This window comes from Cibotium barometz, chromosome 1, assembly GCF_041138505.1.
Source record: "Cibotium barometz isolate CiBa-2024 chromosome 1, ASM4113850v1, whole genome shotgun sequence".
In the NCBI taxonomy this organism is placed as follows: Eukaryota; Viridiplantae; Streptophyta; class Polypodiopsida; order Cyatheales; family Cibotiaceae; genus Cibotium; species Cibotium barometz.
Window position 1 is genome coordinate 73,555,173 of NC_141046.1, and position 12,434 is coordinate 73,567,606.

At 42.4% G+C, this 12,434-nt stretch overlaps 1 protein-coding gene across 1 annotated transcript; it reads left to right on the top strand.

Moving 5' to 3' along the window:
• The first annotated feature begins 302 nt into the window (after positions 1-302).
• Positions 303-6,130, top strand: LOC147642397 (myosin-2 heavy chain-like protein). The gene is made up of 6 exons (XM_086806002.1): positions 303-398; positions 497-574; positions 691-1,384; positions 1,498-1,670; positions 1,766-3,986; positions 5,701-6,130. Exons 2-6 carry the CDS (start codon positions 504-506, stop codon positions 5,746-5,748), a joined length of 3,207 nt encoding a protein of 1,068 aa, XP_086662128.1. The 5' UTR covers positions 303-398; positions 497-503; the 3' UTR covers positions 5,749-6,130.
• The last annotated feature ends 6,304 nt before the right edge of the window (positions 6,131-12,434 follow it).

A 12,434-nucleotide genomic window follows, 5' to 3' on the forward strand; every position in this document is an offset into this window, starting at 1 on the left:
CAAAAAAATACGCGGTGAACCCTTCTCCTCAAAAAAATGCAACAAGTGGAGCCCTGTAATATATAGTAGAGAAGTAGAGAAGGCTAGAGCAATTTACCATACTAGGGTTTGCCCTAGGCAGGGCTCCTAAAATAAAACAAAACTTTTTAGTTAAGACAAAAATATCCTGCCGCATTTGAAATTTTAATGTGTATTGTAACTTGTCAGTCGTTTTGAAAATGAGGAGTTGTGACCGTTGGTGTGAACAGACCGTTGAACGTTCATTTTGAAACGAGTTACTATTCCCTCTCACTCTCATGACGGACAGTAGCAACATGCTTCAGAGCGGTCCCGAATTCTCAGCAGCAGGTGGAGGAATTCGAATACCAAAAAGCGAACGCAGGACTAGATAATTGCAGGTGAGTTTTATAAAGCCTTCACGCTTGCTGTTCTATTGGTCTGCTTGCTGTTCTATTGGTCTTCAGAAATTTGCTCATCTTCACAGCAGTACTGGTAGGACGTCAATGTTACCTGTGCTCCATACTCTAATGAAGGCAGATGATGCCGCTTCTCCGTCCTGTGCCCAGCCACTCAGGTAAGTGCACATTGCCGTCTTACTGCTGCCGGTAAATTTTCGATGCATAGTTCAATTAACAGACGCATAGCTCCTGCTATCTCAGCCTAATTGGTTCCCATCAAATGTATTGCCAGTGATAAAAACAGACAAGAGTTTCCGACACCCATGATGGAAACTGCCTTTCCATTTTCTCCTGCCGTTGCGAACTCCGTTGTTGATAAGCCTGTCTTACTCAACCCAGAAGACGGAGAAAATCTTGGCCCCGAAGTGATTCAAGGATCTGAAACTGCAAGTCAAGAATTGGACCACAGCTTACCTCTAGATGAAGATATATGGAAGAGCGTTCTGATTCAAAACTCTTCAACTGGAAGAAGTTCTCCAAGCGTGAAGATAGAAGCTGCAAATGCAGAAGCAGCAGTGCACTTTCCCTTAGCAGGTAGTGAGGAAGGTCCTGCCGCTGAAACGTGCGATGGCGCTTCGTGGCTCTGGAGTGCTACAGGACCTTCTGAACAGCAGCAGTTGTCTCAGAGACAAACTACGTTGAGGGCTAGTGTCTCCTTGTTGCCAGGGAGCAAAGGCCGCTATCATTCGGTTCAGAAAGGGGCAGCGTCCGCAGGAATTGGAAAGCATATGAACGGGAGGGGAGTTGGAAGAACAAGCAAATTGGCTCATCTGGCCGAGGTAGCGGTAGATATCGGCACCTCGCCGCATGTGCTGTTGACAAGCCCTCGCATATTGCGCAGCCCTTGCAGGAAGAAGTCTCCTATACGCTGGTTTCCAAGAAAGAAAACTGAGTCATACCTTGAGCGTAAGATCAGAATGCTGCAGGTAGGCTCCTCTGCTTTCTTGGCGTCTTACTTTTTCGTTGCAGTTTCACCAATATATATTTGTGTGTGGAAATAGCCATAAAGGACGTGTGCTTGTTTATATCCTCGTGACAGGAGAAGGAAGGCACAGTTGCTTCACTGGATGAAACGCTTGGTGCCGCTAATCTGCACCTGTCACGCATCGAACGGGAGAAGCTTGCAGCTCAAGCTGCAGCAGCCGAGGCCATGGATGCGCGAAAGAGTGCTCTAGTCGAAGCTTCTTGGTGCCGCATCCTCAAATTAGCAGGGTGAGTTTAACTTTGCTGATCCCTGTCTTTGCAAATTCATTGGCAGTCCCCTCCAATCTTTGGTTCTGATTTCTCCCTATGTTTTGCCACTACAGAATACCCTGTAAATTAGCTCTCCTAGAGTTGCAAAAGGCAGAGAAGAAAGCATCAGTGGCTCTGGCTGAAGCGGAAAAGCATGGAGTCATCCTCCAAAATGGTCCGGCTGAGCGAGAGCCTGCTTCGGAAGCCGTTACCGCCTCTCTTGACACGGCTTTTGATGTGGACAAGGATGTCACAGCTGCTATCAAAGTAGCTCTTGAGCATTTCTCTCGGTTACCTGGCTCCGTCGGTGAAAATTTATCGGATCTGCCATCTGAAGTAAACCAGAAAAATGGAGACTGCACAAATCCAGGATACATGGCCAGCTGTGCTCTGGAGACATCCTCTGAAGCAGAGAGCCAAAGCGAGCTGGAGCTTGAAAGGGAGAGTAGCTTTGAAGAATCAATGTCAAAAGATAGTGCGAGGTCACCACCCGGGAATCGTCCCCCAAAACCTCGTCGCAAGAGTCCAGACAAATCTAGGGTTCAGCAGTTTCTCATTAGTCTGATCGTAAAAAGGATAACGGATCTTAGTGCTGATCACCGTGCCTCCCTTGCTGAGATCGTTGCAACACGTGGCCTAAGTGCACTTCTAAAGGATCAGAGCTTGGAACAGGATTTGAATGAGAAAACACCTTCAGCAGCGGTAGAATTCTTGGAATTCGAAGCTCTAATGGACGGAGTTTCTCCCAAGGAAGCTTCTGATCTGGGTAGCATTCTAGTGAAACATGTATCTAAGCTCCAGAAAGAAGTGCAAGCGTCAAAGGAATCGACCAGACAAGTACAAACGGAGGTAGATAAGAGATCAGGTGGACGTCAAAGGGTAACTCAGGTTGAGAGCCTGGATCAGATTCTAGTCAAGCATGTTTCGAGGCTGGAGAAGGAAAAGCTTGCAGCTCAAGCCTCTAAAAGAACAACACCTACCAAAGGCCTAAGGAAGTACAACTTTGTTGCAGACGAAGAAACACCAGGCTTAGCAGAGTTTCTGAAGAAACCTCCTGAGCAAAACAAAAACTGCAAGGGGGCTGAAAGAGACAACCGAAATTCCTGTGAAGGGGCGAGGAAAATGCTTTGCGAGGTAACTAATAATACTTCATTACCATCACAAGAAACAAATCAGGAAAAACACGCAGCGAACTATGTGAAAAGAAGCCAAACCCTGACTGTCAACGATATCCCTGACCTTGGTAGCATCCTTGTAAAGCACGTGTCCAGGCTGGAGAAAGAGAAGCAAGCAGCGCTAAGAATGCAAGGACTTTCTAGCATGCCATTCCGGAAAGTGCAGAGCAAACTTGTGTGCGATGCGGGTTTGGACGAAGTGCTAGTAAAAAGTGTGCCGAAGGAGAAGATTCTAAACATGTCAGGAGCGTCTGCAATGGGACAAGTGTCTGGAGTGGAGATCGCAGCAGGTGAAAAGGTCTGCAGTACTAATGTTGAGAGAAGAAAATCTTCTGCTTCTGGTCCTTTCTTGCTTTCGGAGGATCTTCAAGAAAACCCCAAGCAAGAATCTTGCAAAATGTTTTGTGAGCTAGCTGATGCTTCAAATCAGCCGCCATCTGCTAATTCTGCAATGAAAAAGATTCAAAAGCCGATTCTTGAAGACATCCCTGACCTTGGTAGCATACTTGTTAAACACGTGTCCCGGCTTGAAATAGCAAAGCAGGAGGCACTGAAGACGCAAGAAGAATCCAAATTGCCAGCAAGGAAAGTAGAGAAGAGCAAACAAGAATTTGATGCAGGCTTGGGGGAAATACTAGTCAAAAGACTATCGAAGCTAGAAATTGAGAAGGCAAATTTGTCAAGGTCAGGGATCTCTACAGCTGTACGGCCAGCAGGAGTTGGCGACAATCCTGAAAGCTGCTCTTTGCACGAGCTAAATGAAGGTACTATGAGCAAAGAAGAGGACGCTACCGCACTAGCAAAGCTACATACTCAGCAATCAATCACAGAAGACAGCTGTCTTGTAGGACTCGAGGAAAGCGAGACATCCAGTGCAGGAAAACTTGTAGATGCTTCTTGGCAAAGAGCAAAGTCACTTAAGCCCAGGCAGGTGGAGAACACCTGGGGAGGCCTAATGCTGCAAGATGCAATACTGAGTGTGGGTAATAACCAGACCAAGATGGATAAATCAAGTACGCGAAGAAAGTCACTGAGGGAGAAACAGATGGAAGATGCATGGGGAGGTTTAAGCCTTGGTAACGCATTGAAGCGTCATGTCTCAAAATTGGAGATTGAACAGGTACTTTCCAGCCAATCTTCCTCTTTCTTTGTCATATCGTTAATCGTATGTTCTGGAGTCATCCTGATCCCACATAAAAGGTCCTATACTATCGAATTCTTTTGCTTTTACTGTTTATGATTTGCATATTTTGGTCTTGACAGGGTTGGTTAAGCATTAAGAACAAACAGGTTAACATTGAACCACGGGGAAGAATTAGTAACCGTTAGCATGTAATCTTCTGCATTTCAACATTAGTTTTACGGCTGGCCACACCAGAATTAACATTGGCATGCAAATTTGCGTGAAACAGATCAATAAATATGTTAAGCATTAAGAACAAACAGGTTAACATCGAACCACGGGGAATAATTAGTAACCGTTAGCATGTAGTCTTCTGCATTTCAACATTAGTTTTATGGCTGGCCACATGGGCCACATGCACCAGAATTAACATTGCCATGCAAATTTGCATGAAACAGATGTGAGGCAGAAACACAAGGGCAGTTTAAAATTTCTTTCAATGTGTGGTTGTGTGGTACCAGTACGTTCATAATTGATTGTGTTAGTTCGACGTAACATTCGAGCATGCATGAATAAAATACCCCTATTTTTAAATTCAGCCATTTTTCAACACTATTGTTTACCCCCCTTTTATAAATAAGTATATATATTTGGATTCTGAGCTTTTTAACTCCCTCTCTGAAATTACAATAAATAACTTCCTCTTGCATATATATATATATATATATATATATATATATATATATATACGGCTTCTTAACTTAAAAACAAACCCCTCCCTGTAAATATTTTGACCACCTTGGGTTCATCACTCATTTTTTTCTATCAAGTATTGGTTTACAGTACAATAAATGCTTGCTGCAATTAGATACTACGTTTTAGAAAGTTGTCAGCTATGAATGCATCTTACGACTTCAGAACTCAGTCTGTTCACATGCAAATCCATTTACCTTGCTGTAATCCTCAAAAATTAGCCAAAAACCAGCCCCTTTAGCCACTTTTTAAAGGTTACCTGTTGCCACTGCTGGACATATTTATGAATATCAAATTTGCCGCTGATGCAGGAAGTCAAGCCCCTTGGTGTAGTGGGAAAATCATGCTTTGTTAGTTATGTTAAAATCATTGCATTGTGTTAGACCCATGGAAGGGCATTGATAGCATCTCATTGGGTTGTAGCTTGATTATGTATATTGTGTGCACCGGATGGTGGTAATCTCGAAAGAAGCTTGAGAGGATTATAACCGCCGTGTATATATACAAGGTTGATGGGTGGAACGGACGATTTTTAAGTCCAAGTCTTCACAAACAAAAGACTTTAAGTGAGCAGTGAGGAGGGAAGAAACTCAGGAGGTTTTGTCCAGCACATCTGGGGTCTTGAAGGTGTAACTTGAAGCCAGTTTCAGGGCTGATAGATAAAAGTAGGCCTTGCTGCACTGGAAACATCAGGCATTGTTAATGGTGTTTATCTCTTTCTTATAAGCGCTACCTGGGGGCATTGGTAGGCAATCTTTATCCCTGTACCTACCTACCAAAAATGTAGAGATGTTGTTGAAGGCTCGCTAAAAAGGACAGCCAGGGTAGGGTACACCGGTGGTCTGGCTTGAAACAAATGCGAACGAATCTTATTCATGTCTTGTCAAGTTGGCTTTTTGAAATCCCTATGTCTCTCCTATTGCAAATTGGCTAACTTCAATGGGGCTTGTTTGTGAAGGCTGCTTGGAGGCGAGCTGAAGAGGAGGCGAGGCAAACGCCGATGTAATCATTAGATCAATTGTTTCAAGATTCTTTTAACGTGTAATGATTCTGTTCATTGGTCGCCATCTTTTCCCAAAAGAGGGTACCCGTAGCAGTGGACCTGCCCTTCGATTAATTTTATGTGAAATTTACGCGCTCATGAACCATAACGAAGTGCAGTAGAGAGTCCTCTTTATAAGACACGTCTGTAAGGCAATTCTTTCCCATTTATCTATCTAGATTACCAGGTTGTCGCTGCTTCAGTTCTTCGAAGACAAGTTTATTCCAAAGCTCTTTTATAACTATTGCCACATCTACTGCAAGCTTGCTATCGGCACTGGTCATGGCACTACATTCATTGTTACCGGATAATCCTATTACCATAATGTGGTGACCTTATTGTTTGTTCACATGCAGTGTGGTCTTTTGTGGTGAGTTCAATTTATAGGTTCGGCTTGCAAAGTTGATGTGAATTTTACAAACAAAGGATTGGAATGAGAAGAATTGTAGTTTCTATAATGGTTATGCTTTTGAGAGAAGAGGGGCAGCGTTCTTAACAAGTTTTTTTGTATAGGCCCTTATACAAAATTGATAACAGTTCATTTATTTAGTCGCTTTTAAGGTTACAGTTCCTAGCTTATTCATAAGCACTTTTTGATGTCCTTTAATTTTGGCCATGGAGGGAGCCGCGGAGGGGAGGGTGCTCTATAGGGCATGGTTTATCATCATCCTTGGGTTTAGGTTCAGCTATGTGGGATCTTAAATCCCCGTTCAATCAATTGATTCAGGTTTAGCTATGTGGACTCCTCCTTGGTTCAAGATATTCTACACTTATAAGATTCTAACAGTAAATTGCATACCAAACCATAACTCTTTGTGGGAATACATGTTGGGGCTCATACTACGAGCCACGACGACTAGCCTAAACAGTTTAGTAAATTTACCAACTCTTGGTCGATGAGTTTTTGGATGATGCGTCCCCTATCTCTTGGTTTGGGTGGATGACTTCTACATCCTTGTCTTACATTTTATCTACGCTAGGTCTAATAACCTCGCAGAGGTAGTAGAGATATAGTGCCTAGCTAGACCTGTAAATATGGTCGTGAATCCTGTTGTGATAAATCTTTTTGCCCTTTTTGACTGATTATAAATTGATCAAAAGTGATAAATTGTCCAATCTTTCACATGTTACATCTCATATGTAGATACTTGATTCTAGCAATGTAATCTTGGATTGTTTCTCCCTCCTCCTAGCGCTTGAGGTTATAGATCTAAGAAATAGGGCTCCATTTGGCTCCATAGTCACTCTGAAAGTGTGTCTCAAGACCTCAAAGTAGTTGTGGCTTTTCCTTTGCCTTCAAGGGAAAGTCCGAATGAGTAGATCTTAGTGGAATCATCATTCAGTCCCTTGGCCTCACAATTTAATCCAACTTCTCTAGGCATTGAATGGGATCTCTAGTTTCATAAAATTTGGTCATCATCATCCTTAAGATGTGGATTGGTTTCGTGTTGCCCAACTCTGAGTCTCTAGGTGCTATGCTTGTTGTAACCCCCATTCCCATTTCAAACGTGATCATTGATGGGGGATTATAAGGAGGTGGTTGCATGAAACCCTTTGTTTCAAGGTATGGGATCTCTTGCCCTAATAACGCTTGTCCTTTGCTAGCTTGGCCTTGAGGCTTGCAATGCAAGCTCACTGTGGTTGCCCTTACCAATGGTTCATATTCCTTATCCAAATGGAGAAGAGCTATAATTCCGTGGTAAAGGTGCTATAATGGTTCATGTTCCTTATCCAAATGGAGAAGAGCTATAACTTGGTTCCGTGGTAAAGGTGCTATAATGGGCTCATATGGGACTCCAGCTTGCGCACTGTGTACTTGCTATTGAATGTAGTGGTATAAGCAACAGAGTCTTGTCCCGTTGACGTAAATGGAACTCTTGGACTAATTATCGATCATGGCATGCTTGGGATAAACCAACTCAAGATCTACCAAATGTTTGAAATATCATGGCATCAGACATAGTTTGACCATGTCCTGTGGGAGAGAACCTTAAGGTTCACCTAGTCCTGCTCCTCCCACTCCTTCATTGGAGTTGCACCCAGGAATAGGAACTAGATCAGAGGGGTGTCTTGCCTATATAGGGAGGCTCATAGCACTATTTTAGCTTGTGGGGGGTGCGGTGAGCGTTTTCAGATTTCTCGTTCAGTGAGGCAGGGCTATCCCCTCGCCCCTTTACTGTACCTCATTGTAGCTGAGGCTATGAGCAGGTTTCTTTGCGCTGCCCCTAGTGTTGTGGGTCTCAAGCTGCCTTTATGCACGGAGGAACAGCTAAATGCATTCTTTTAAAGTGAGCCAATTGGTGAATCCAGAGTTCGAAGGACCTTGGAGGCTCTTGATTGTTGATCATGGCATGCTTGGGATAAAACCAACTCAAGATACATCAAATGTTTGAAATATCATGGCATCGGACATGGTTTGACAATGTCCTATGGGAGAGAACCTTGAGTTTATCCTGGTCCCGTTCCTCCCACTCCTTCACTGGAGATGCGCCCAAAAATAGGTTATTGATAGAGCCAATTTGGTAAATCCAGAGTTCGAAGGATCTTGGAGGCTCGTGTTTCCAAGTGTTTTGTTATGTGTTTCATTAGCTCATTTCTTCTTAAGATCCTCACTTGGGGTGGATCCGAAGGAGTCTAGCCTTCTTAACACGGGAGTACTCTACTATGAGTATTGGTCATTTGCTTAGGATCAAAGGCTTCGTGGGTTTGAGGCAGTATGATTTAACACGCTACAGTTGACACTATTATTGTTTCTAACAACAACTAATCTAGATCGAGGGTTCACATCAAAGGTCCTTAGTGCTTGGAATGCAGATCTTAGGGTGGTTCATAAATATTATTTCCTTGTGTTGTTGCCTAGCTCACATTTATAGGTTCATGTCTTTAGACTCACTTGTCAAGGCTCATATCTGCATGCTCATATATATAGATTCACGTATATAGGTTCACACATGTAGGTTCATGAAATGGAGTGATCATAAAGCTGAGATATGGGATAATTACCATGGATTAATATAAGGTTAAAGAGATAATCTCATATAATTGCCATGATGCCTACGTGAGTTAACCTCCCACCAAAAGAGGATGGAAATAGCCTTCCAAAAGACCAAGGTATGAAAGCCATGAGATGAGGCTCCAAGTGTCAAGATAACCAAATATCATAAGATGTCAAAAGGGTATCAAAAGGTACAATAATGATCCATTTTATACTTGAGCCCATGACCATGGTCCTAAACCTAATCTAAAGTTCATTACAAACCATTCCCTCCCATAATGATTTTGTCCTTGAAATCAAAGGGTGGTCATAAAAAAACCAAACATAGACAAAAGGCTATGTGTATGAAAGCCTGTCATGGAAGACCCAACTACCATAACATGAGGAGTATGACTCCCTAGGGTCAATGGAAAAGATGAGGGCCTCCCGTCTCAATGATGAAGCTAAGCAATCTCCCACCTAGATCAAAAGGAAAGTGTGAGAGACAACTATCGATGATGAAAGTAGCTGAATATCCCCCAAGGTAAAAAGTAAAGTATAAGAAGCCAATGTCGATTATGAGGCTAGGTACGAATCCTCCTGGGTCAAATAGATAAATGAACTATATATATCACGGACCCTCAAACCCAATGTGACAATAGCTCTTGGGTCAAAAGGAAAGCTCAAGTTCGAGGGATAGCTCATATGCCTATCCTTATGACTAAAACATGGAACTTACATACAGGGTATCCGCCAAATGGAAGCAAAACTCCTAAAATTGGAATGTCGAATGGTCCATGTAGATCAAGACCATGAGATGTCACAAGTGCATCGGAATGGTATTAACTACCATACATCCCAAGTGACATATGATGCACCCGAAGATGAATGTCCCAGCTCAAAAGAAACTACGGTCATGTAGACAATCATGAAAGCCGAAGAAACACATTTGGGGCATGATCCACTCCATCAATGTGTATCTATGCACAATTCTAAATATGCAACATGCCCTTATGTGTGAAATCCTCCACATATGTGTGGTCCTCCAAAGCAAAAACATAATCAATAGGATCACCATAAGCATCATTCATCATTGAATATTGATAGTGTATCCACACATGAGATGAAAGTGGCAGCATTCATCAAATCACTGATCATATCATCCTCATAATCTCTAGAGTTATCATCATGATCATGGTATGTGTCCCTAATCAATGGAATCCATGTATAACCTATATCCCAAGATAAGTCAACCTCCCTAATCAATGGATCTAAGAAAATGTCTAAATCAAATATATAAAGCTCTCTAGATCCATATGCACAATCCCACCTCTCCCTCTCCTACGAGGTCTAACCTTAGAAAAATCTCATGCAGTATTCTTGACTGCTCAAATACAAGAACTTTATACACACGAATGCTGCCAAGAATGCTATGAATACTAGGAGTAGTGGTATCCTATATCATAACGATATATCCTACGAGATCCAACCTTAGAAACATCTCATGCACTATCCCTGACTACTTAAATACAAGAACTTTATCCACATGAATGCTACTAGGAATGCTATGAATACTAGGAGTAGTGGTCGTATCAACGATATCTCCACCGATAGAAATCTTGAAAGAATAGCCTGATGCATCTAGCACTAGGAAATCAGGTTAGGTCTATGCTCATAGGTGTCTCGTGTCACTCATATGCAGAGTATCACTAACCTCAAATGTGCTAATGGATAAATCATTGATCAAATGCACACTATTCTCTAGAGTGTCACCACAATCAACTAGAGTGTCACCACAATCAACTAGAGTGTCCACATGATCCGTAGGAAAGATGATAAGCATAGAAGTGTCTATGATCGGTATGCTCACTGCCATCTCCACCCTTAAGATCATGCCCACATGATCTGACTCACATACATCACTATCACATACATCATCATCATGTGCCTATGTCAATGGCATCATATGCACGTATATCACTATGATTATGTGCATGTGTGTGTTATACATCAATGTCATCATGTGTGTGTGTGTGTGTGTGTGTAATACAACATCACCCTCATCATCCCCATCATAATACAAGGAACGAGTCGGTATAGGTAAATGAGAATCAATGAGATGATGGATAGTCGATGTCATGGTTGAGTCGTAGAAGCTATCGAGGCCCATGCGAACACCGCTGCAATAGCAGCGAAAGTGTAAACATGCTCCAAGGATCCAACCCTATCATGCTATAACTCACTAATTAATGTATCCCATGAATGATCATCATCACCTATATAGTCATCCATAGCTACATCATGAACATCATCATGATCATAAGTATCTGTGTCGGTGTATTCCACATCCTCATTAGAAACATAATCACGATGAACCAAGAGTGTGGGGGAAACTCAACCAAGTCCACCAAAAGAAGAGTCATCCCACGCGAACAAAACCGAACCATCCATGCCGATGTACCCAAGCAATGAAGTGATGAAATCATCGTGTGTGGACCACCTAGACTATCTGGCTCATATGAAGATGACTAGGCATCAAACTATGAAGTTTGAACATCCAATACACTGGTATGAATATGATGCCTCATAATAGCAAGAAGTGGCAAGTGAAGATGTAGATGTCTAAGCATCAAAATGCCAAAGGCATATGTGAATGCGGCAAAAGATATGCAATACATGACACGAGAAGGCAAATCACAATAGCAATCATAGAGCCATGATGATAGTGCATGAGCGGCTCTCCAATGATCAAAATCAGAAATACTATCAAAATGATGTCGAGATGATGATATGAATTCACACCCTAAGGTGAATAAGCAAACTCACAAAATCTCCAAAATGTGTGACACAAGCCCACAATGTGGTAACGTGCGTGATCAAGGCTATAAAAGTGCAAATAGTGTGAGAAAATGCTAGCAATGCCAAAGTGTGCATGACTCAAGACTAACAATGCACAAAATACACATTGCACCTGAACAAGCCCAAATAATGCATCAATATGTGTGGTACACCTCACATGCATGGAAAATCACCAAGGAAGCTCGAGGTGTGAGTAAAATCCATGAAACGCACGTCACATGTGAGCACCTCAAACATAGTGTGTGAACAGCCAAAACAATGTTAATCTACCCACAAGACACAAAACGTGTTAACAAAGCTCACAACGCACCAATGCGTGTGAATAATTCCCCCACACCACACAATAACTAGGGTGCATGCAAAACAACCCTAAGGCCCAAGTAGATGTGTTGTGGGCAAGAGAGTAATGTGGTTTGGACCAAAGGTGTAAAGAAAAAAACCTTTAAAAAAAGTAAAGGTGAGAAAACTTCTTCTCTTTTGTTTCCTCTCACGTTGGTGGCTTCTCTTTTTTTTGAACTCTCTTTCTCCTTTATCTCCTCAGCGGCCTACTTTCCTAATGCTCATGGGCTGAGAGCAAGGAGGGCTGAGAAAATGCTAGCAATGCCAAAGTGTGCATGGATCAAGGTTAACAATGCACAAAATGCACATCGCATGTGAACAAGCCCAAATAATGCATCAATATATGTGGTACACCTCACACGCATGAAAAATCACCAAGGAAGCTCAAGGCGTATGAGTAAAATCCACCATGACACGTACGTCACATGTGAGAACCTCAAACATAGCGTGTGAATGACCAAAACAATGTCAATCTACC

What these genes read in the sequence shown, in the direction of transcription:
- LOC147642397 (XM_086806002.1), top strand. Translation starts at nt 504, where the DNA reads ATGTTACCTGTGCTCCATACTCTAATGAAGGCAGATGATGCCGCTTCT. An exon ending in TCCTGTGCCCAGCCACTCAG is followed by an intron (nt 575 to 690) that starts GTAAGTGCACAT and finishes ATGTATTGCCAG; the next exon opens with TGATAAAAACAGACAAGAGT. An exon ending in CAAAATTGGAGATTGAACAG is followed by an intron (nt 3,987 to 5,700) that starts GTACTTTCCAGC and finishes TTGTTTGTGAAG; the next exon opens with GCTGCTTGGAGGCGAGCTGA.